Source organism: Mesoplodon mirus, assembly GCF_964341445.2.
Source record: "Mesoplodon mirus genome assembly, chromosome: 18".
Classification (NCBI taxonomy): domain Eukaryota; kingdom Metazoa; phylum Chordata; class Mammalia; order Artiodactyla; family Ziphiidae; genus Mesoplodon; species Mesoplodon mirus.
This window is the reverse complement of record NC_138994.1, coordinates 13,197,804-13,221,430: the sequence shown is the minus strand read 5'-3', so window position 1 is coordinate 13,221,430 and position 23,627 is coordinate 13,197,804. Positions and strand designations below refer to the sequence as shown.

General features: G+C 56.9%; 1 protein-coding gene across 4 annotated transcripts; it reads left to right on the top strand.

The window, feature by feature from the left end:
* The first annotated feature begins 9,472 nt into the window (after positions 1-9,472).
* Positions 9,473-18,612, top strand: GCGR (glucagon receptor). 4 transcript variants are annotated; one of them, XM_082603023.1, is made up of 14 exons: positions 9,473-9,695; positions 14,194-14,363; positions 14,459-14,561; positions 15,309-15,416; positions 15,498-15,619; positions 15,705-15,811; positions 15,885-16,041; positions 16,129-16,288; positions 16,361-16,421; positions 16,640-16,775; positions 17,100-17,188; positions 17,338-17,476; positions 17,555-17,596; positions 17,959-18,612. In XM_082603023.1, exons 2-14 carry the CDS (start codon positions 14,304-14,306, stop codon positions 18,178-18,180), a joined length of 1,506 nt encoding a protein of 501 aa, XP_082459149.1. In that variant the 5' UTR covers positions 9,473-9,695; positions 14,194-14,303; the 3' UTR covers positions 18,181-18,612. The 4 variants fall into 4 exon arrangements, with proteins under 4 accessions (XP_082459149.1, XP_082459150.1, XP_082459147.1 ...); XM_082603021.1 differs by lacking the exon at positions 9,473-9,695 and adding an exon at positions 9,721-10,091; XM_082603022.1 differs by lacking the exon at positions 9,473-9,695 and adding an exon at positions 9,723-10,091 and having other exon boundaries at positions 16,706-16,775.
* The last annotated feature ends 5,015 nt before the right edge of the window (positions 18,613-23,627 follow it).

Genomic DNA, 23,627 nt, shown 5'->3' with positions numbered 1-23,627 from the left:
AAACATTCTCAAATTGATAAAGAGCAACTCTGAAAAACCTGTGAATAACATCATACATACTGGTGGGAAATTGAATGCTTTTCCCCCAAAGATTGGGAATAAGGCAAGAATATGAGCTCTGGCCACTTATACTGGATGTTGTACTACAGGTCACAGCCCATACAATAAGTTACCGAAAAATAAATAAAAGGCACACAGATTATAAAGGAAGAAAACGTCCTTTCTCACAGACTGCACAGTCATCTCCATAGAAAAACCCAAGGAGTCCACACACACCAGCAGAACTAATAAGTGAGTTTAGCAAGGTCACAGGATACAAAATCAGCATATAAAAAATCAATTGTATTTCTATATACTAGCAATGAGCAACTGGAAATGGAAACTTTACAAAATCACCATTGACTATAGCATCAAAAATAATGAAATACTTCCCTAACAAAAAATATATATATAATATCTGTGCACTGGAAATGACCAAACATTGCTGAGAGAAGTTAAAGAAGACCCAAATAAATGAAGACATACACCTTGTTCATGGATGGGAAGATTCAGTGTTAAGATGTCCTTTCTCCCCAAATTAATGTATAGATTCAAATGAATCTCAATCAAAATCTTAGTAGGCTTTTTTGTAGCAACTGACAACCTGATTTTATTTTATTTTATTTTATTTTTAATATTTATTTATTTATTTGACTGTGCCGGGTCTTAGTTTCGGCACACAGGATCTTTTAGCTGCAGCACGTGAACTCTTAGTTGAGGCATGTGGGATCTAGTTCCCTGACCAGGGATCGAACCTGGGCCCCCTGCATTGGGAGCACAGAGTCTTAGCCATGGGACCACCGGGGAAGTCCCGACAACCTGATTTTAATATTCAAATGAAAATGCAATGAACCTGTATTACCAAAACATCTTTGAAAAAGATGAATAAAGTTGGAGAAGTCACAGTACGCAGTTTCAAGACATGCTACAAAGCTATGGTAACGAAGAGAGTGTAGTATTGACATAAATATGGACATACATATCAATGAAATAGAAGAGACAGTCCAGAAAGAGACCCACAACAATGGTCAAGAGATTCTCCACAAAGGTGCTGAGGTAACTCAGTGAAGAAAGGACACTCTTGGGGCTTCCCTGGTGGCGCAGTGGTTGAGAGTCCCCCTGCCGATGCAGGGGACGCGGGTTTGTGCCCCGGTCCGGGAAGATCCCACATGCCACAGAGCGGCTGGGCGCGTGAGCCATGGCTGCTGAGCCTGTACGTCCGGAGCCTGTGCTCCGCAACGGGAGAGGCCACAACAGTGAGAGGCCCGTGTACCGCCAAAAAAAAAAAAAAAACACAAGAAAGGACACTCTTTCCAGTAAATGGTGTTGGAGCAACTGGGTGTATCTGCCAAACAAATAAACAAACTCACATTGCGCCACACACCAGATTAGCCCGTCGTAAGTCATAGACCGAAGTATAAGAGCTGAAACAACAAAACTTGAAGAGAAAACCTGGGAGAAAGTCTTAGGCACCTTGGATTAGGCAAAGATGTCGCAGATGGGGCACAAAAAGCACAAGTCCTGAAACAAAAATGTGATATTTGGATTTCATCAAAATTAAAAACTTCTGATCTCTGAAAAACTAATAAGAAAGTAGGAGAGTGACTTCCCTGGTGGTGCAGTGGTTAAGAATCTGCCTGCCAATGCAGGGGACATGGGTTCGAGCCCTGGTCCAAGAAGATCCCACATGCCGCGGAGCAACTAAGCCCGTGCACCACAACTACTGAGCCTGCGCTCTAGAGCCCATGAGCCACAACTACTGAGCCCGCGTGCCTAGAGCCCATGCTCTGCAAGAAGAGAAGCCACCGCAATGAGAAGCCCGCACACTGCAATGAGTAGCCCCTGCTCGCCTCAACTAGAGAAAGCCCACGCACAGCAGCAAAGACCCAACGCAGCCAAATATAAATAAGTAAATAAATTTATAAAAAAAAACAAAAGTAGGAGAGCAAGCCATTGAACGGGAGAAAATATTTACAAAACATGTATCTGGTGAAGGTCTTGTATTGGAAAGTATAAGTAATTTTTTAAAAAGCCAATTTTTAATCAGCTATAGATTTGAACAGGTGATTCATAAAAGAAGACGTACAGCCAGCAAAGAATCACATGAAGAGATGTTGACCATCATTAGTTATTGGGGAAATGCAAACCAAAACCACAATATACCACTATATATGTAGTGGAATGGCTAAAAAATCAGAATCAACAACCAGAAATCCTGAAGATCCCGAGAGAGCCGAGGGGCCGGGGCAGGGAGGGGGGATGCAGGACAGTGCCGCTGCTCAGAACAAGAGCTTGGCGGTTTCTTATAAAGTTAGTCAAGGGCCTGGGAACCACAGTCCCACTCCGAGGTGTTTCCTCAGGAGAAAGGAAAACACGTGTCCACACAAAGATCTGCACACAACCGTTCAGAGCAGCAGAATTCACAATGCCAAAAACTGGGAACAACCCAAATGTCCACCAACTGGACGAATAACCAAACCTCGGGCCACCCATCCGGTGGAGTAGGACTCAGCAATAAGCAGAGGGAACCATTATTACAAGCTGCATCATGAATGGATCTCAGAAGCTTTGCAATAAGTGAGAAGCCAGGTACAAAAGGCTACATAATCCATTTATATGTATTCTTGGAAAGGCAGATCTATAGGCAGAGAAATCAGGTGGGTGATGGCCAGGGACCTGCGGGGGGAAGACAGACTACAGGGGGGTCCTGAGGGAATTTGGGGGCAACAAAAATGTTCTATATCTTGTCTGTGGTGGTTACATGACTATATATTTGTCAAAACTCATTCAACTGTACATTTTTCAAGAGTGTATCATGCCTCAATAAACCTGACTTTTAACACATGCTATGAAATTAATACATATGTGTATTTGAAAATAAAATATGGTTTTAGTGAGTGTATGTACGGGAACTCTTAAACCCTGCTGGTGGGACCGTGAATGGGCTCATCATTTCCAAAAACAGTTGGTCAATATCTAGTGAGGCTGAAGATGTGAAGATATGCACCCCCTGATAGCACAGCAGTTCACAGTACCGCACCCCTGGGAGAGACCCTGCCCACTGCGTGCACCAAAGGCTTGTCCCGCAATGTTCCTTGCAGCTCTACTGTCATGGTCAAAAAAAGAAAGGAGAAGAGGGACAGGGAGGAAGAAAGCCAAATGTCCTCCAACAGAAACATGAACAAAGCAGGTGGGTTTTCCCTGGATGCTGGAATATCATGCAGTTAAATAATCAAGGAATCAGGGTGGTAAGGGATAAATTTAGGAGTTTGGGATCAACAGTACTACATATAGAAAAGATACTATATATAAAAAAGATAAACTACTATATATAAAAAAGATAAACAGGGGCTTCCCTGGTGGCGCAGTGGTTGAGAATCCGCCTGCTGATGCAGGGGACCCGGGTTCATGTCCCGGTCCGGGAAGATCCCACATGCTGCGGAGCAGCTGGGCCCGTGAGCCATGGCCGCTGAGCCTGCGTGTCTGGAGCCTGTGCTCTGCAATGAGAGAGGCCACAACAGTGAGAGGCCCGTGTACCGCAAAAAAAAAAAAAAAAAAAAAAAAAGATAACGAGAACCTACTGTATAGCACAAGGAGTTATATTCAGTATCTTGTAATAACTTACAATGGAAAAGAATCTGAAAAAGAATACAGATATAGATATAACTGAATCACTTTGCTGTACACCTGAAACTAGCACATTGTAAACCAACTATACTTCAAAAAAAAAATTTTTTTTTAATCAACAAACCAGAGCCACCTGGGTCAGCATAAATGCAGCCCGAAAGCATATGGCTGAGCAGAAAAGCAGATATATCAGACCTGGTGCTTTAAGAACACGCCACGGAATTGTAAATCAACTATACTTCAATTAAAAAAAGGAAAAAAAAGAACATGCCATGGATATCATGAATCATTCCTATATTCGTGTAACAAAAGTATAAAAAACTGAGAGAGAAACACCCAATTCAGGGCAGTGGGAGTTTTGGGGGGAGGGTTGGGCAAGGTCTGGGAACATCCGGGACTTTAAGAAGAAAATATCTACAGTAGCCACATTCTTCATTCTATCTCCTCACCTGCTGTATTTTCTTCACAGCCCTTATCAGAACCTCATGCTGCAGTAGGAATACACCGATCTGTTGGGTTGTGTACCGTCTGCTTCCTTCTGCTAAGATGTCAGCTGCCCTCTGTCTCCCAGCATCCAGAACGGTGCCTGTCACATTGCAGGGGCTCAATTGATGTTTGAATCAGTCTTGATTTACACTGTTCAGCATTATCCCAACTTCCTGGCACCCCAACCAGAGACAGGCCCTCCCACCTGCTTCTGACCCCTTCCACCCCCCTTCAATCCAGAGGCATAATGATCTGCATTCACACCACAATTGTGTAAATTTTGCTGGTGGAAGGGTCGGTGGGCAGCCTGGGGAAGGGGGGATGGGGGCTGTTATTACGCTTCCTTCTTTATACAGTCTCTTGGCGATTTTAGAGGGCGCCGCCCAACAGAAATATTACGCAGCACAAGTGTGAACCAACGAGTCATTTCAAATATTTTGTATCCACATTTAAAAAGGAAAGGGGGGACTTCTCTGGTGGCACAGTGGTTAAGAATCCACCTGCCAATGCAGGGGACACGAGTTTGAGCCCTGGCCCAGGAAGATCCCACATGCCATGGAGCAACTAAGCCCAGGCTCCACAACTACTGAGGCTGCACTCTAGAGCCCGCGAGCCACAACTACTGAGCCCATGTGCCACAACTACTGAAGCCCGTGTGCCTAGAGCCTGTGCTCCACAACAAGAGAAGCCACCACAGTGAGAAGCCCGCACACCACAACAAAGAGTAGTCCCTGCTCACTGCAACTAGAGAAAGCCCACGCACAGCAATGAAGACCCAGTGCAGCCAAAAATAAATAAATAAAATAAAATAAATAAAATTTTTTGAAAAAGGAAAAGGAACAGGTGAAATTAACTTTAGTAATACCTTTTGTTTTGGTTTTTTTTTTTTTTTTTTTTTTGCCGTACGCGGGCCTCTCACTGTTGTGGCCTCTCCCGTTGCGGAGCACAGGCTCCGGACGTGCAGGCTCAACGGCCATGGCTCACGGGCCCAGCCGCTCCGCGGCATGTGGGATCTTCCCGGACCGGGGCACGAACCCGTGTCCCCTGCATCGGCAGGCGGACTCTCAACCACTGCGCCACCAGGGAAGCCCAGTAATACCTTTTATTTAAACCAATTTGTCAGGAAGAGGATCCCTTCAACGTGTGACCAGCACACACAATTCATGATACTTTACATTGTTTTTGTACTAAGCCTTCAAAATCCAGTATCTTCTTGACTGGCATGGCACCCCGCTCCATGCTGGGTGGTTCAACCTCAGAGCTTCTTAAGAAGAGCTGCGTGGGAAGTAAGAGTCCTCTGGTGTCTGGAAATGTCCTATTCTGCCCTAGCACCTGCGGCACGACCTGGAGGATGGTGGGCCTGGAGAGAGGATGTGAGGTGAGAAGTCCTGTCCCTGGGAACGTGGCTCGCTTGGCTGCTGGTGACAGGTCTTATGCCACGCTGAACAGTGCCCTCTCCGGGAGACCTACGTTCACACTCTAGAAACTTTCAATATCTTCTCTTTATTCTGATGACTTTGAAACTTCATGATGATGCAACGTGGTGGAGTTTTTGAATCCGTTAGCTGGTTTGCTGTTTTTACTGTGCTGGCCGCTTGGCAGCTTTTCCACTACAGAGGTTCTGGGAAGAGCTTTGTATTATTTGTTCACAGTTGTCTCCTCCTCCTCTGACCTCATTTTGGAAAGTCTGCCCCTCAAGTGCTAGACTTTCTGCACAGATCCTCCACCATCTCTTATCTTCTCTTTCCTAGTTTCTGTCTCTCAGATTTTTGTTCTTTCTTCTGTGAGATTTCCTCAACTCATTCTTTCAATCCTTCTATTAAATTTTTAAGTTTTTAGATTCTTTTTTTAAAATTTCACAAGGATTCTTTCTTGTTCTCTGCCTGTTTTCCAAAGTGCCCTGTCCTAGTCGCAGGGGTGCCTTGTCTTTTCCTATCTGAGAATGATCACCGAAAGTTTTCTTCTGGTCTCTGCATTAGCTGTCTCATCTAGTGTCCTCTTTTCCATTGGTTCTCAGTCTCTCAAGAATGTCTGAGCAAGGCACCAGGATGCAGCTTAGTGCCCATTCGCTGGGGCTTTGGGTTGTTCCCTTTTCTGATTCCTATAGCCTGTGAATGGTTGAGTAAAGTCTAACAGATCCACACAATAGAATACTAAGTGCCCAAGTACCGTGGTGTTGAGAAGACCTCTTATTAAGATGGGGAAATGCTTATGTTACCAGCTATGCTGGGAAAGCTGGATACAAAACTCTATCAAAAGCAACAGTAGGGGGCCTCCCTGGTGGCGCAGTGGTTGAGAGTCCGCCTGCCGATGCAGGGGATACGGGTTCGTGCCCCGGTCTGGGAGGATCCCATATGCCGCGGAGCGGCTGGGCCCGTGAGCCATGGCCGCTAAGCCTGTGCGTCCGGAGCCTGTGCTCCGCAACGGGAGAGGCCACAACAGTGAGAGGCCCGCGTACTGAAAAAAAAAAAAGCAACAGTAGGGGACTTCCCTTATGGCACAGTGGTTAAGAATCTCCCTTCTGGGCTTCCCTGGTGGCGCAGTGGTTAAAAATCTGCCTGCCAATGCAGGATACATGGGTTCGAGCCCTGGCCCAGGAAGATCCCACATGCTGCGGAGCAACTAAGCCCGTGAGCCACAACTACTGAAGCCCGCGCGCCTAGAGCCCGTGCTCCGCAACAAGACAAGCCACCGCAATGAGAAGCCCGTGCACCGCAACAAATAAGGCCCAGCTCTCAGCAACTAGAGAAAACCTGTGTGCAGCAGTGAAGACCCAATGCAGCCAAAAACTAAATAAATGAATAAATTAAAAAAAATTTTTTTAAAAAGAATCTGCCTGCCAGTGCAGGGGACACGGGTTCGAGCTCTGGTCCAGGAAGATCCCACATGCCGCGGAGTAAATAAGCCCATGCGCCACAACTACTGAGCCCGCGTGCCACAACTACTGAAGCCCTTGCACCTAGAGCCCGTGCTCCACAACAAGAGAAGCCACCGCAATAAGAAGCCCGTGCGCTGCAACGAAGAGTAGCCCCTGCTCACCGCAACTTGAGAAAGCCTGCACGCAGCAACGAAGACCCAACGCAGCCAAAAACAATTAATTAAGTAAGTAAGTAATTTAAAAATAGCAACAGTAAAGAGACCTGAAAGGAACCACCCTGCGACATTAACAGCAGCTCTGTCTGGCGGCACCATCTCTTTTCCCCCTGCATCCTTTCCTGCAGCTCCACATTTTCTGGGTCCTGATGCTCTGGGGGGTCCCTCTGCCCTGGGTTTCTGCCCAGCACCACCCAATCTGGCCACCTCTTTCTTGGCCACTTATCAACATCTCCCGCCCAGAACTCGATGCTGGGGTGTCTGGTTCTCCCTGCCAGGCTTTGTGCGCAGTACCAGTTCATAACACTCAGCCAGATGCCTGAATTGAGCTCTGCTGGGGTACTCTCCAGAGCCCACAGCGCAGACAGACGGAACAGCACTCCTGTGGCTGTGGAGGGCAGCCCCCAACCCCGGCCTGCCCTGGCACACAGGAGCCAGCACACCTCCAGGGTGCCACCCCCATCGGGACCCTCAGGGACTCAGTGATGGACAGACCCCTTCCTCACTCCCCAGGCCTCCAATGCTCCGTGGGAAGGCCCAGCCCCCTTCATTCCCAGTTTCTGCTCTATTTATGTCTTATGAATTCAGTTATGTAAATAAAGGTGGCCCAGCCCAGGAAGGCACCCCCTCCCCCATCTCTTCCCTCTCCCTCCCCCTTCTGCTCCCCACTGTGTCCACACATTTCAGGTATGCCCCCCCCATTTCATAAATTTATGAAAAAACTCTACATTTATTCTTTCACATCTCTTCCTGCTAGAACCCAACTCGGGCCACCCAGCCCCTCCCCCAGACTGCTGGGCCTCCACCCAACCAGAATTTCCTCAGGAAAATAAGTTCCAGAGAGGGAAGGGCCTCTCTGAAGGTCACACAGCAGGGATGACCTTCCCAGCTCCTCAGGTTTATCCCACCTCCAGGAAGAACCTGTAGCTTCTCCCCTGAGCCTCACCGCCACCCAGAGTGGTGCCAGCGACCCTGCTCACAGGCAGGAGCCCACCCAGATCACAAGCAAGATCCCAAGATCACAGCTGTAGGGAGAGTCGGGGGCACCTATGCAGATCTCTGGTGCCTGTACGGGTGCCCTGCCCCAAGAGAAGTGGGAGGAGGGCTGGAAGAGGAGAGGAGGATGGGGGGTGGGGGTTTGGGGGCACCGATCTCGGAAAGCTCCCCTCCCCCAGCACCTGCATCCAGCACTTACACATTCAGCCCTATGCAAGCAGAGCCAGACTTGCTGACCTTCGCTTCTGACCTTTGCCTTCTGGCCACTGCCTGAACCAAAACACGCTGCTCTGGGGACAGGGTTCCAGGTGGGCTGGTAAGAATGGGGGTCTGGAGGGCACCCCCAGAAATTCCCCTCCTCCTGAGCCTTCAGACAGTGGCAGGGCAGGTGTGTGGAGGTCAGGTTACCAAGCACCAGCTACCTGTGGGTATGTCACAGGGTGCTGGGACCAGCTTCAGCTCTGCTCTGGGGGCTGGAGGGAGGGGGGAGCCATGGGTAGGGGAGAACCACGGGTTCCAATGTCCCCCAAAACAGAAGTAGGGAGAAAGGCCCCAAAGACAAAGGACAGCATCTAACAAAAGAGCTGACCCAGTGGGCCAGGGAGGGCATCCCAGGGTGATGGTGGCCAGACAGTGGTTGACAGTGTAGAGGTAGCCCAGACAGATTCCAGAGAAATGCGAGAGGGAGAATCAGGATTTGGTGATGCGCCGGAGACCTCAGGATCCCTGCCAGGAGTCCAGCAGGTGGGTGGGCAGGGGAAGTACATTCAGGAGATGGGAGCGGGTCAGGGGACAGGGGTCCTGGTGGGGCCCTGGGCATCCGGCAGTGGGAACGTTAGGAACTGTCCAAGGGAAAGTGGAGGGGAATGCAGAGAGAAGGAGGTGGGAACGCCAGCGTGGAAGCCAGAGCCATGGGAGAACTTTCCAGAAGGAGGGCATGACCATCAATGTCCCCAAATACTGAACGGCCAGGAAAGATGAGGCCCCAAAGTGTGCATGGGGTTTGGTGACCCTGCGGTCACTGGGGGCTGACTGCTGGGGTGTGTGGGGCGGGGGGGCGCCCGGAGGGAGGGGCTGTACTGTTGGATGAACGGTGCTGGAGGGTGCTTAAGGGAGATGGCACGGGACCCTTGGGCTTAAAGAGGCACCCCAGGGGCCGCCCTTCCCCGCCTTGGCCCCCCACTCCAGTCCAGCCTGCTCTGGGCGCGGTGGGAGAGTCGCCTAGGAGCCACGGTGCGGGGTAAGTGGGGGGTCAGTCCTTCCGACAATCAGTACCCGGGAAAGAAGCTGTGAGGGCCCGGGAACGCGGAGGAGACGAGAGGAAGGGGCGTGGAGTCACAGCTCCCACCCCTGGCCGCGCGCCCGCCACACACCGCACCTGTCCACCCACCGCTGCTGTCCCCGCGGGGAGCTGCCGTCTGCCGGCCCGGGTCGCCCGGGCGGGGGTCTGCCGAGTGAGCTCTGGGTTGGGAGTTCTCCGGGGCGGGGTCCGCGGGGAGGGCCCCGTGGGGTAGGAGTCCGCAAGGCAGGAGTCGGGCACGGGTGCGCGGGGAGGGGTCTGCGGGCAGGGGCTCCCGGGTCCGCAGTCGCTCCCCGAGGCGCGGCAGGAGGGCGGAGGCGCGGGCGGGGACCCTCGGGCCGCTCCCGCCCCCGCCCCCGCCCCCTCCTCCTCTCTCTCCGCCGCCGCGGAGCGTAGCCGCTGGAAAGTTTGCTAGCGGCTGGCGCGGGGCGCGGGCGCGGTGCCGGCGCCGACCCTGATCTGGCAGAGCCGTGGAGACGAGCGGCGGCCGGCCCCTGACCCGTGCGCGCGGAGGACTGCGGGGATCGCGAAGCGGCCGGAGCGGCGCGCGGTGAGCACCTGGGCCAGGCTCGAGGACACGTTCCCGGCCGGGGGCCGAAGGCGGGAGCGCGGGACTGGCCGGCGTGGACCCCTATCTTAGGTGGGCGGTCTCGGACCCCGGGTGTCGCCGTCCTCATCCCCGTCGGACACCCCGTTCCCGACCCCAGGATGCGCCCTTCCAGCTCGGACGGTCAACCTGGTTCCGCACTATCGAGAAGGTTGGGGGTCTCAGCGCTTCCCCCGTCCTCTCCTCCCTGGGGAGCGCGTCTCGGGGGAAAAGGGTGGGGTGTCTGTGAGTGCCAGGCGCGCTGTCCTGTTGCCCCTCTCCGCTCCCGACTCCTCCCTCCAGCACCCCCGCTTCCCCGCCCCCCCCCGCCCCGCGCATACACAGAACCTCGGAGACACCCCCAGAGGCGCGGGGGGCAACCCTGCTTCCCTCCAGCGGGCCCCTGCTTCCCAAAGCTCCCCAGCTGTATCTTGGTTACCCGGGTTTCCCCGGAGGGGCCGAGGGGCGTCATCCGCGGAGCCTACACTTGTCACTTTGATCCGCAGGGAGGGCAGGTCACTGCCCTGCCTGCTCCTTCCTCTCCGGCGGCCCCCACTCACACTTCTGGGCCGCAGGATTTCTGCCCCCACCAGAAACGGACTGACTCCTGAGGTCTGGGCGCCCGCATCCTCCGAGGACCTGTCCGGGCTGTTTTCGGCCCTTCTGTGCTGGGGGATGAGGGTTGGTGGGGGAGTAGCACCCTGGCCCACATCCAGGCCCGCCCTGCCCCCACAGAGTGGGAGGAGGATGCAGGAATCAGGCTTTGTCAACAACCTGTGGCCCCTGATCCCGCCCTGGGGCCATGACCTTCCGCTACTTGCTCTGGTTTCACAAACACCCCCACCCCCATACCCATCAGAGGCTGGCAGGCCTCAACCACACCTATTCAGATCCTGGGAGGAGATGGGGTGACCAGCGTCCCACTCTCCTCCATGGAGATCCACCCATCCTGGGGGCCCCTCCCCCAGCTGCAGGTCTGGGAGTCCTGGGGCATCCCCAGGGGAAACTGGGGAAACAGCTGAGCTCTGAGCACCCAGGAGTGGTGCGTTCTGCCAGGCGGGGAGACAGAACACCAGCCAGCCAGCCCGTGGTGGAGAGAGGGGGTTGGGAAAGAGAGGAGGGGGTGAGCTGGAGCCGGGGGAAAGCTGGCCCTCCTTCCCACTCCGCCAGAGTCTCTGATCCTGAGCTATCTGTGCTGGGCAGGTGCAGTCCAGGGCCAGAGAGGGAGCGAAGCCTCCAGGTCCACGAAGGGAGAAGGTTTGGTCCCTGGCTGGTAGTCCCCCGCCTCCACCAGCTCCTGTGCCGTGCCAGGAGGGTAATAAGGTGGAAAACAGCAGCCCTGATGCCAAGGCCAATGGGAGGCTTGGAGCGGCACCTCCGCGTCCCAGTCTCAGTCCTCATTCATTCAACAAATATTTATCCCTGGGGCTGGCAGGCTGCCTCTGGGGTTGCAGTGTCCCCCATGGAAGGGAGGGGGCCTGCACGTTATAATCTGTCCTTCCCTTCAAGTGGCAAATCTCATTGTCCTCCACGGCGTTGAGGAGGCAGGGACTTTTCAAGTAGGGAAACCGAGGCTCTGAGAAGTTGAATTATTTACCCTTGTTCCCGGGACCAGAACTGGGCCTTGCAATGTCACCCTCTCCTGTGGCGGCAGCCTCACACCTGGGTGCTCAGGGCAGGGACCTCAGAATCTCAGCCTTGCACAGCTGAAAGTCGCTACACAGCCCCACACTCTGCCCAGTCCTCATTCAGAGAAGTGTCTAGATATCTTGCCCGTACTCCCCTGACAGGCATGGGAGCCTCATCCACTTTTGCCCCTTCTTGTGTTTCTATCAGAGACTTAGTGAGAGGTATCATCCTCTGCCTCTTGTATTGGTTGGGGGTTGCTGAGGCCCTGATCCCTAGGGACGTGGGACCACCGGTGCTCTGAGCTGGGGTACCAGCTTGTGATCTGTAGGCGCTGAACTGTGTGGGGTAAATCTTCAAGGATTCCCAACCCCACAGACCAGACCAGGGATGGGAGGAGGGGTTATGGAAAGGCCTCCCCACTCCTCTGCTCTGGCTGCCATTGGAGGGGCAGTGAAGGAGGGGCCCCAGGGCAGCCCATCTCTCTCTCCCCTCTACCCCGGGGGCTCAGCTTCTCTCTGTGGTTCCCAGACTAACTGACCCCTAGCTGGAAGGCAGGCTGCTTGGGTGTGGCCCCGCCTACCTTGGGTTCTCCTAACAGCCCTAGGAGGTCAGCAAGGTGAACTCCCACTTTTCAGATGGGAAAGTTGAGGCACAGCCTGGCCACCACACCCCAGCTGGACTCTGAGGGGCTGACATTTTGCCTTGGAGCTCCTCACTGGACTGTCCCCGCAGCTTCATCCTCCCTTCACCACCGGCTGCAGGGCCTCTGGGCAGGGGGCAGTATCCTTCCTCCCCGTGTTCCCCGCCTGCATCTCCACTGTCTACTCCACCCCAGCCATCCCTTGTCACTCTCCCCTTGCCCTGCCCCCAGAGCCTCTAGCCATTCAGGCTGCCCCTGTCTCCCTGAGCCTTCCCAGCCACCTCCCGTCCTCCAGCAGCTGGTCACAGTGCTCCTCAGCCACCTGGCTCCATGGCTTCGGTGGGGAAGGGCAGGGCAGAAGACCGGGCTGTTTGATAAGAATCAGGAGATAAGGCCCCTCGGGCTGGGGACACCTGAACTGCCCCTTGTCCTCCACCCACCTGGGGGCTACTCCCCTGAGAAGGCCCGCCGCTCTGGCTCCCCCACCTGGACCAGGGCCTGGGGACCAGCGACTACTGGGCCCTGCCTCACCAGGCCTGACCTGCACTGTGGCCCAAGGGCCAGGGTGAGGAGCCCCACAGCAGGCTATGGTCCAGGTGCCCACCCCACGTGGTGGCATCTCAGGGTCCCGTTAGGGGTGAGGGGTGAATCACAGAGGAGCCCACGGGAGTTGGCCCCATGAGGGCCCATCTGGACTCTGATGGGAGGAGGCTGAGATCCAGGGCTGTCCAGGAGGCCTCCACCTTCAGTCACAGCCTGCATCCCTCCTCCCACCTTCTCCCTGGCTTCCAGGCACTGCCTTCCAGCCAGCCAGTTTCATCCATCTGTCCATCCATCGGTCCATCACATGCTCACTCTGTGGCAGAATGCCATCCACAGCCCTAAGGGGGCTGCATGAGTCGTTCCTAGGGGCCCCACCCCTAGGCCCCAAGGGAAGCCCCTCCCTACTGCCCTTGTGGAATTCAGTGGATCAGAAGACGGACTCTGAAAGCAGTGACACGATGACTTACGGGGCTGCTGATGCCCCAAACGCAGGCTCCGGACAGGACCAGGTTCCCCCTGCAGGCACCACGAGGGCAGGGGTCCGGTGTCTGAGCCCCCGGCAGCTGGCAGTGCTAATCTCAAAGGAATGCGCTACAGCTGCCTGCATGCTATGGCCCATGGGACCCAGGAAGCCCGGCTGGAGTCTTGGGCGGGGCCCAAGGGAGCACCTAAACACCCCAGTCCTGGGCAAGGGGGCATGGATGTGACAGGAACCACCCTAAGCATATGCTTGGCACTCCTGACCCCTGCCAAGTCTGGGAGCTGGCCCAGGGCCACCTTGATAACCATGCCCCTGGGGACCAAGTGATGGATGGTCCTGGTACCCTGCCCCAGCCTGCCATGCTACTTTCCCAGGAGCTAAGAATAGGTGGGAAAAATAGCGAGAGCCGAAGGGAGGACTTGGGCAGCTAGGGAGGCTGCCCCCTCCTCTGACATCTTTGGTACCAGGCAGGACTGGGGCCGCTTAACCAACATGTAGGAGAGGGGCTCTGGGACTGTCAGAGCCACCACACAGACAGCCACGGGCTGTGAGATGGAGCAGCTCCCAGGACCCTGGGCAGAACCCCCAGGCGCAGGGCCAGACCCCCAACCTGCCACTGGCAGAGTGACCATTTCTGGCATCCCCTCCCTCCCAGCTCCCACTTCATCAGTAGGATCCGGAGACTCAAAGGGATGGTTTTAGGGGAGCAGGACACCCTGCTGATCACAACGGAGACCAGCGGGGCCTCTTCACTCCTGGGTGTCCCTGCACAGACCCTGCTGCTCTGATACTCAGCAGCCCCCAGAGGAGTGTGCACCTACGAGGACCTCTTTGCCCCAGCTGTGCAACCCCAGCCAGATGTGGGGGGCAGCTGCCCAGAGGCATGCCCCCCATCCTGCCACGCTGCCCCCACCTCCTCCTGCTTCTACTGCTGGCCTGCCAGGTGAGCGCTGCTGCCAGTCCCCCCATCCCGCCAGCCTGCCTGCCCCTCATGCCAACGCCAGTCTGTCCCCTCTGTCCGTCCATCTGTACCCCCAGCCGCAGGCCCCCTCCGCTCAGGTGATGGACTTCCTGTTTGAGAAGTGGAAGCTCTATGGCGACCAGTGTCTCCACAACCTGAGCCTGCTGCCCCCACCAACTGGTGAGCCCCGCCTTCGGCCTGAGTCCAGTCCCCCCAACCCCCACCCACCATTTACAGGTGAGGAAATTGAGCCATAGAGAAGCTGGTGACTAGCCCAGGGCCACAGACCAGGACATTTAAGAAATGGTAGAACTGCCCAGAACTGGGGTGTTTCGTGACCCTCCCCTGCTGCTGGGCACCCCTCAGGCCCAGGGCCTGGACACCGTCTTTCCTCCCATGGAGCAAAGCCTCGTGGCCCAGGAGGCAGACAGTGTGTAGGGGAGGTGGACCGAGAGGGGCAGGCAGAGGGCACCAGGGCTGGTGAGGGGGAAGGAGATGGGCCATTATTTGGAGTGCTCAGGCAGACTGGGGTACAGCTTTCTGGACAAGTTCTGAAGATTACTCAGGTGCAAAGAGAGATTGGGGCGGGAGGAGCTGCCTGGGAGGCCGAGCCATTGTTTGGGGGAGGGAGGGGGCCGGTGCTGGGCCCAGAAGGATGCCAACAGAATTGGGGTTCAGCCTCCAGAGATGGAAGTGCTACTAGAAGGGCACTGGGAACAGGGAAGACCCTGGGTGGAGATGCGGAGTATCTGAGGGGAGGTGGCCGGGCAGAGCTGGAGCTCAGGACCAGGCTGGACAGAGGCGTCCAGGGCAGGCAGGATGGTCAGGGAGACCTGGGAGGCTGCCTCCTGGGACACAGAGAGCGTGCAACAGGGGGCTGTGCGGGCCGGGCCCTGCTGAGGAGCAACCCTGTCCCCGCCTCTGCAGAGCTGGTCTGTAATAGAACCTTTGACAAATATTCCTGCTGGCCGGACACCCCTCCCAACACTACAGCCAACATCTCCTGCCCCTGGTACCTGCCCTGGCACCACAAAGGTAACCACAGCAGGGATGTGGGGGGTTGGCAGAGGGGGCTCAGCCCAGGGGCGGGGCGCTGACCAGAGCCTGCCCCCGCAGTGCAGCACCGCCTCGTCTTCAAGAGGTGTGGGCCTGATGGGCAGTGGGTACGTGGGCCGCGGGGGCAGCCATGGCGAAATGCATCCCAGTGCCAGATGGACGACAAGGAGCTTGAGGTCCAGGTCAGCCCATGGCAGGTGCAGTGGGGGCTTGTGGGGAGGGGCAAGATGGCCCTCTCCAGCCCTGATTGGCCACTGCGATTTGCAGAAGGAGGTGGCCAAGATGTACAGCAGCTTCCAGGTGATGTACACCGTGGGCTACTCCCTGTCCCTGGGGGCCCTGCTCCTGGCCCTGGCCATCCTGCTGGGCCTCAGGTATGCCCACCACCCTGCTCATGGGGGGCCCCAGCGGGCAGGGTGGGCGGAGACTGACTCGCTGTGCCCACAGCAAGCTGCACTGCACCCGAAACTACATCCACGTGAACCTGTTCGCGTCCTTCGTGCTCAAGGCCAGCTCTGTGCTGGTCATCGACACGCTGCTCAAGACCCGCTACAGCCAGAGGATTGGGGATGACTTCAGCGTGAGCGTCTGGCTGAGTGACGGGGTGAGCTCCCAGATCCGGCCTCTTGGCCTCCGGGCCCTGGGCGGCAGGCAGCTGGGAGGCCTGCACTCATGCTGCCCCCGCGGCCAGGCAGTGGCCGGCTGCCGTGTGGCCGCGGTGTTCATGCAGTACGGCGTCGTGGCCAACTACTGCTGGCTGCTGGTGGAGGGCGTGTACTTGCACAGCCTGCTGGGCTTCGCCACCGTCCCTGAAAGGAGCTGCTTCCCCCTCTACCTGGGCATCGGCTGGGGTGAGTGGGCCGGTGCGCGGGGGGCCGGTGGGCTGGCCGGGGCCACGGGACCACAGCTGTTCTCCCCCACAGGTGCCCCCATGCTGTTCGTCACCCCCTGGGTGGTGGTCAAGTGTCTGTTTGAGAACATCCAGTGAGTATCTGACTGGCGCGTGGACCAGCAGGGGGGTTCGCCTCTCCTGGCTGGGAGGTGCTGGGCTGGCCCCGTGGGGAATGGCCATGTGGCTCAGAGTGTGGGAGTGGCTCACGGGTCTCTGGCCAGAGGCAGTGGGGGGCACTAAGCAAACCTGGTTCCCTGGGGGTGGAGGTCATTGGTAATTATCTCCCTTCTTTTCCTGAGGCACTAATTAGATCCCAAGGAATCAGGGGGCGGGGGGCTGCGAGGCTGCCAGGACACGAGCAGGCCCCACCCTGCAGGTGCTGGACCAGCAATGACAACATGGGCTTCTGGTGGATCCTGCGCTTCCCTGTCTTCCTGGCCATCCTGGTGAGGAAATGAGGCACCTGCTGGCACCGCAGGGAGGGCCGGGAGGCTGCTGAACTTGGCCCCCCAGCCCCTTCCTTCCTCATCAGCCTGCAGCAGCCCGAGGAGACAGACAGCATCCTGCCTGGGTGGACAGGGAGGGAGGCCTGGCACTCACCCAGGACACTGGCTGGTGCCCTGGGCCTTGGGCCAGGCTGTCCATCCTTGACTGGGTGCCCACAGCCCCAGGGCCCCAGGAGCCAGGGTCTGTCTGGCTGCCAGGCCCACCTCCAGGAGGGACAGGTGGGGGCCAAGAGCTGCCCTGAGCTGTGTCCCCCCCACACCCAGATCAACTTCTTCATCTTCATCCGCATCCTTCACCTCCTAGTGGCCAAGCTGCGAGCCCACCAGATGCGCTATACTGACTACAAATTCCGGTGGGTGTGGGCATTGGGAGTGGGAGGGCACCAGGCGGCTTGAGGACCTGCACACCCCCGGGGGGGCCAGAGGGAGTGTAGGTGGGGTTGGAGGCACCAGAGCCCCGGGGTGGGGGGCTGGGCTGGTGGCTCAGTCTCTGCCCCCGCAGGCTGGCCAAGTCCACGCTGACCCTCATCCCCCTGTTGGGGGTCCATGAGGTGGTGTTTGCCTTTGTGACCGACGAGCATGCCCAGGGCACCCTGCGCTCCGCCAAGCTCTTCTTCGACCTCTTCCTCAGCTCCTTCCAGGTGCCTGCCCGCCCCTTAACCAACCGCCCAACCCCCAGGCCAGCCTGGGTGCAGCCCTGACCTCCCCCATCTCTCCAGGGCCTGCTGGTGGCTGTTCTCTACTGCTTCCTCAACAAGGAGGTAGGTGGGGGGGTGGGTCTGGAACCAGCGCTGGGGTTGGGGTCAGGGGGAGTATAGACACCCTGGCCCCACCCCTCAGGGGTGTGAGCCCTTCGTGTCCACCTGCACTTACTGGGCTCAGTTTCCAGGACACTGGGTATCAGGCCTGCTGAGATGGGTCAGCCTCATCCCGTCCTCAGGGAGTGCACCTGAGGGTGAGGGGGTCCCCAGGTGTTCCCAGACCCCAGCGTTCTGTGGTGACAGAGCCTGCCTGGCTCCACACCCAGGGCGCCACATAGCCCTTCAAGGCCAGGGGGTTGGGGATCCTGAAAGGGTGGCACGGGCAGGCCCTGGGACTGGCCCGACCCACCTGCCCACCCCAGGTGCAGTCGGAGTTGCTGCGGCGCTGGCACCGCTGGCGCGAGGGCAAAGCACTGCAGGAGGAGCGCCATGTCGGCAGCCACACGGCCAGGCCCACTGGTGGCCCCCCCAGTGAGAAGCTGCTGCTGTCAAGGGGCAGTGGCAGCAACAGGACTAGCCAGGACCCCTCTGCGGAGACCCACTTGGCTGGCGGCCTCCCTGGATTGGCTGAGAACCCCTTTTGAAGCCCCCTGCAACTCCAGCTGTGGCCGGACTCAGGTGCCCGGAGAGGGCATCACTGTACAGTCCATAACTGATGCCCAACAGAGGCGAGAGCGTGGGAGCCAGACAGCGCCTCGCTGTCCACATGTCCCCCAGTGTGGTGATCTGAGGGGCACCTGCTCTGTGCCAAGGGGTGGGGGAGGGGGTGTGGCGGGGAAGCTGTTCTGTGAATGCATGCCCATGTGTCCCCCTGTGTGTTAGTGTGTCTGAGTTAGAGAAAACGTGTCCTCCGACAATAAAGAGCTCTGTGCTCACCCTGGGTGGAGAGCTGGGCTGGAGGAGAGGGGCCGGCTGGGCCCAGGGCCTCCCCGTGAGAAAGGAGCAGCCGTGGACGGCCCGTGCTGGCTTGCTCCTTCTAGACTCCTCCTTGTTGCCCCATCATACAGGTGAATTGGAGCTGGAACCCCTGAGGGTATGTGTGAGTCATGGCTGGTGGTGGCCGTCCCCAGCCCTTGCACCGGAGGGGGGGGTGGCTCACCCCCACCCCGGGCCAGAGTGGACGGGCTCCACTCAGTCTCAGCCCCTCAACCCCCGGAGTGACACCATTCGCCCGCAGAGGGCTATGAAAGGCGTCAATGGTCGAGGGAAGCCACCGACATCACAGTCCTTCTACCAACCCCACATGAACACCCCTGGCTCCCTGCTAGAGCTGAAGCTGGGGCTGGACTCAGGCCCAGCAAGGGCATCACTGGATAATCCAGAACTGGATGTCCTCTACTGGCCTCTGCTTCATCCCAACTCTAGCCACCCCAGCAATCCGCAGCCCATGTAGCCGACTGAAGCGGGGAGAGATGGACCCCCAAGATGGAGACAGTCGAAGCGCAGGCGCAGTTTTCCAAAGACTGCGGCACAGCCCAACACAGCCACTTCACAGAGAATCACTGCAGTCCTTGCTGCTCCAAGCGCATGCGGAAGGGCAGCTGTGTGCGAGGGTGCTGCCCATTGCCTGGTGGGTGGGCACCCTGCTTGGCAGTCAGCGAGGGCGGGCACTCACGCAGGAAGAGCCAGGTGGTGCGCCCCGAGTCCAAGCTGCCCCCCGGGGCGCGGTGCATCTGATGCACAGGGTGGAGGCAAGTGCAGGAGCAGTGCGAGGACTGTAGTCACTCCTCAAGAGCGCCCCTTGTGTCCGGCACCATGATGCCTGGTGGGGGGCGTGCGTGGAGCGAGGGAGGAGCAGGGGCACTGTCAAAAGAGGAAGGGGCCACAGAAGCCAAGAGCACAAGCCAAATGGGCCAGCCAGGCGGCTCTGCCCCTAGGAGCTGGTGGGGGGTGACTGCCGGGACCTGGGGGAGGGGGTATCCACAGCCCCTGCCCGGCCACGTGGGCTGGAGCTGCTTAGGCAGAGCTGAGTTAATTGCAGCAAATGAAAGGACAGGAGGCCTCTCAGGAAAGGTAAATAGAATTACTCACCTGCCAGGCACTGGGGCCCTCCTGAGGGGGCCCTCACCTCGTGCCACCGGATATGGCAGGGAGGGAGGGGCAGGAGGTGAGTTAAGGTAGATTGGGTTCTCCTGCGGCCCAGGTCGGGTGCGATGTCACTATGATCGGTGGGGGCTGCAGGGCAGGGAGGCAGTGTGACTGGCTGCACCTTTGAGGACCTGAGACCCCTGCCCTTGAGGCTTCAGGTCACTTCTCATCCCCGGCCCCCCAGGCTCCCTAGGCCCTAGTGCTCCTTTGAGCCCCTGCCCACAGGGGCACCCCTGCCAGCCCTCCATGCCCAGAAGCCTAGCACAGGGAGGGCACAAGTTCTCCTTCACGCCAGCTGAGCTCAGGGTTGGTGACTGCCCTGCAGGCGTGCCGCTCACCTAGGGGCCTCCTGCCAGCCCTCCCCGCCCTGACTCCCCCTGCCCTTGTCCTCCTTCACCCTGTCCCTGTCCCCAAGGGAACTGGAGCAGGCTGGTGGAGTCAGGAGTGGAGGTGGAGGCCTGGAAGGGGCTGGGCTCATCCAGCCAATAAACAGTGGCTCTGAGCAGGCCATCCTGCAGGTGGGATGGTGGGGGAACCTGACTCTAACGCAGGGCCCAGCACCCACACAGCACCACCCTCCGTTCGGGAAGACGGACACTCCAGGCTCTCTGCCCCTTCCCCGTCTCTACTTCCCTTCCCACCTCCACCCCAGTCCAAATCTCAGGCACTTCCCCTAAAAGAATGCATGGGAACCACCCAGCACGTACGTGTGTGTGTGTGTCTCTCCCCACATGCATGCTACTAAAATGAGTGTGGAGACCAAGAAAGAGGAAAACGTGGACTACAATAAACACTGATCAAACCCAGGAGAGTTGAGGGGCATCCCCAGGATGGCAGCTGTGTGCCAGGCAGAGTGGGTCACTAGGGGGAGGGAGCCTCAAGCAGGGCAAAAGTACAGGAGAGACACCCTCAAGTGGATCAAAGTGACTGAACACACTGAGAGGAGATTTAGATGACCTGGTGGAGAGTTCAGGACTTAGTGTTATTAGTACATAGACAACTGAGCAAATGAAAAAAGAAGGCAATTAATAACTTCAAGGAAAACAAAAAGTTGGGCAGAAAATCACAATTTACCACAAGGCTCATCTCTAAATACATAGACATCATAATGTAAATACTCAACACTGATGTAACCAAAGTTATGAGAGAAAGATCTAGGGAAGATAGCGGATGGTGAGAGCACGTGTGTAGTGGGAGTGGGGGACAGAATGAAATGGGAAAACCAGGAAGTAACAGTCCATGTATGCTATTTAGAAAGAGAAATACAAACCAAAGAATCAGCAGAAAAGTTGAAAATGGTTGCCTCTAGGTGAGAGGGTGGGCGGAGAAGTCTGAGGGCTGCAACTAGCCGAACTCTGCCTGTCTCGGCCTCCTCCTGGACACTGCGGCAGCCTTCAGCCCCAGGTCCTCCCCCACCTGCCCTTTCTCTGACCTTGCTCTCTACTGCTCAGTCCCTGGTCCTGCTTCCTCCTCCTCTCCCTGAGTGCAGTGCCCAGGGGTCAGGTCCCACCCTCCTCCCTTCTTTATCAACCTTAAAAAAAACACCAATATTCAAATTACTCCCAAACTGTATCTCCAACCTCTGAGGCCCTCCCAAATCCACTCTAGACTCAGCTTCCCTCTTGGCACCTCCACTCAGACATCCAATGGCAACTTAAATTCCACAGTCCATAGCGAACTCCTTACCTGCCCCCTCACCCAGCTTCTTCCTCCCACGATTCACTTGAGGTAGCCCTCCTGACAGGTCTCCCCGCTTCTACCCTGAACCCTGCAGCCTGTTCTCAACACAGCAACCAGAGCGATACCTTTATGCCCAAAGTTTCCTCCAGTGAATCCCATCAAGCATCCATATCCCACCTCAGTTTACAGAAATGCAGGGGACAAAGGAGTCTGTTAACACTACAAAGATGCAACCAGTGAAAACCAGAGTTTGGGAAACTCCAACATCAAGTATCCAGCAGGTCTTCAATCATAAATGGAGGGGAAATGTGGGAGGAGGTACTGTGACTAAGAAAGACTTAAGGGGTGCATCAAGCAGATTCAGCCGACGCACTTGGCCTTTCTATTCTGAGTCTATAACCCATGTGGAATATATTATTTTACACACTAGGGGACTATGGACTGGGTGTTATTCATGCTCAATATACATGAACGTGCTCAGGGTACATGTTCAGGAAGTACTTACTAAATTCAGATTTTGATAACAGTAAAAGCTTAAAAATCAGATTAAGGCCAGTCTCCTACAAGAGGTCACCATTTCCTCATATGTAAGATCAGGGTAATAAAACCTACCCCCCGCCCCCCGAGTTGTCAGCACTGAATGAAAGCAGACAGTGATATGAGCGCCACCAAGGGTAGAACATGAGGGAGGACTGGGCACTCCTGTTCCACCAGGATGCTCCCCTCGTCTCCTCTACCCTCACTGTCTGAGGGGGACAGAGGCGTCTCCAGCCACTCATGGTCAGCCAGGCAGCCCACTGTGCTGGCGAGGGTTCCATCTCCAGTGCCCCCATCCGAGTTCCTCACCCCCCACCTCAGCACAGCCTGTTAGCCACATTCCCACCTCCAAGGTGTTCTCGGCAAAGACTCCAGGTCCAGGGCCTCCATTTCAGAAAATCTAAGTTGGCGGGGAAAGTGGGAATGAAAAGGCCTTGCGGGGTGTCCCATGGGCCCACCCACACAGGGGCAAGGTACCACTGCGAGCGGGAGGGTGGCTGTGGGCAGGGGAGACCCAGATGCTGGGGCCCAGTGTGGCCCCAATCCCACCTTCCAGCCCCACAGGAGGGAGGAATGACCTAGAGAGGGCTGGGAGCAAAGTTAAGTCAATTTTTAACCAACGCAGCAAGATATTAGACATTCCCCGGTGTGCTGCCAGGGGGCTCCAGCACCCCTTCGGAGAGAGGCCTTTGAACCACCACGGCCCATACCCTCACTCCACATGGGGAAACTGAGGTGGGACAGGAGAGTGACATGCCCCAGGGCTCACAGCAAGGCCATGACTGCGGTCGCCAGAATGCAGAAGTCCAGGCCCCGCTGAAGTCTTGTGGCTGAGTGCCCTGTCAAGTGCGTCCACCAGGTGACTAATAGTGGCAGCAAGCACTAGCACTGGGCAGCCACCCAGGAGGCAGGTGCTGACCTACCTCCACCTGAGGAAACTGACGCTTGCAGACTCAGCAACTCGCTCAATGCCACAAGTGCAGCAGTGGCCTGGCTGGACATCACCCCATCCTTAGTGGTCTAGGACACACTGGGTGGAGGGCATGTGTGCCTGTGTGCCCACTCAGCCTCTGGCCACAGGTCCCTGCACCCTAGGCAGGCCACGCCCACCCCCCTCCAGCCACAGACGGGGGGCTGCTTGGATGACCCAGCCCAGCAGGCACGCAAACCCTTGGCAGGATGCCCCACAGGTCCCTGGGGAGCAAACAGGCCTGTGTGGTTACAGGAACTTGGCTCAGGGCCTGGCACCAGCCAGCACCCACTGGCAGCGAGCCGTGGCTGCTGCTTATTCATGAACCATCCTTCCTGCACCCCCATCCCTGGGGAATTCCCCCCAGGAAAAGACACCTCCCAGAGCCACCTGTGGGGCTGCTGAAGCCCCAGAATACTCTAACAGGAAAGGGTGTTCCCGAAATAAATTCCGGTTTGGCTTGTCTGCCAGGGCTATGTCCAGGTTTGAAGGTTGAGTGCACTTGGGGCGCTCTGAGCCCAGCAGCCACTCCTCCATCCGGACAGCAGAGGAGCCGCTCCCCAAGGACCCAGTGCCGCAGAGGGATGTGGGACGTGTTACCTTCCAGGGCCCCCACCTCTACCTCCCACTGCCCCCCAGGAGGCCCAAGCCCCCTGGTGGAGCCCAGGGATTAGACGGAACTTCTGGGCCTGGACCATGACCTTGGGTTTCCAGCCCTGTGTGGGCAGCCGAGACAGGGGCCTCACAGACCAAGTG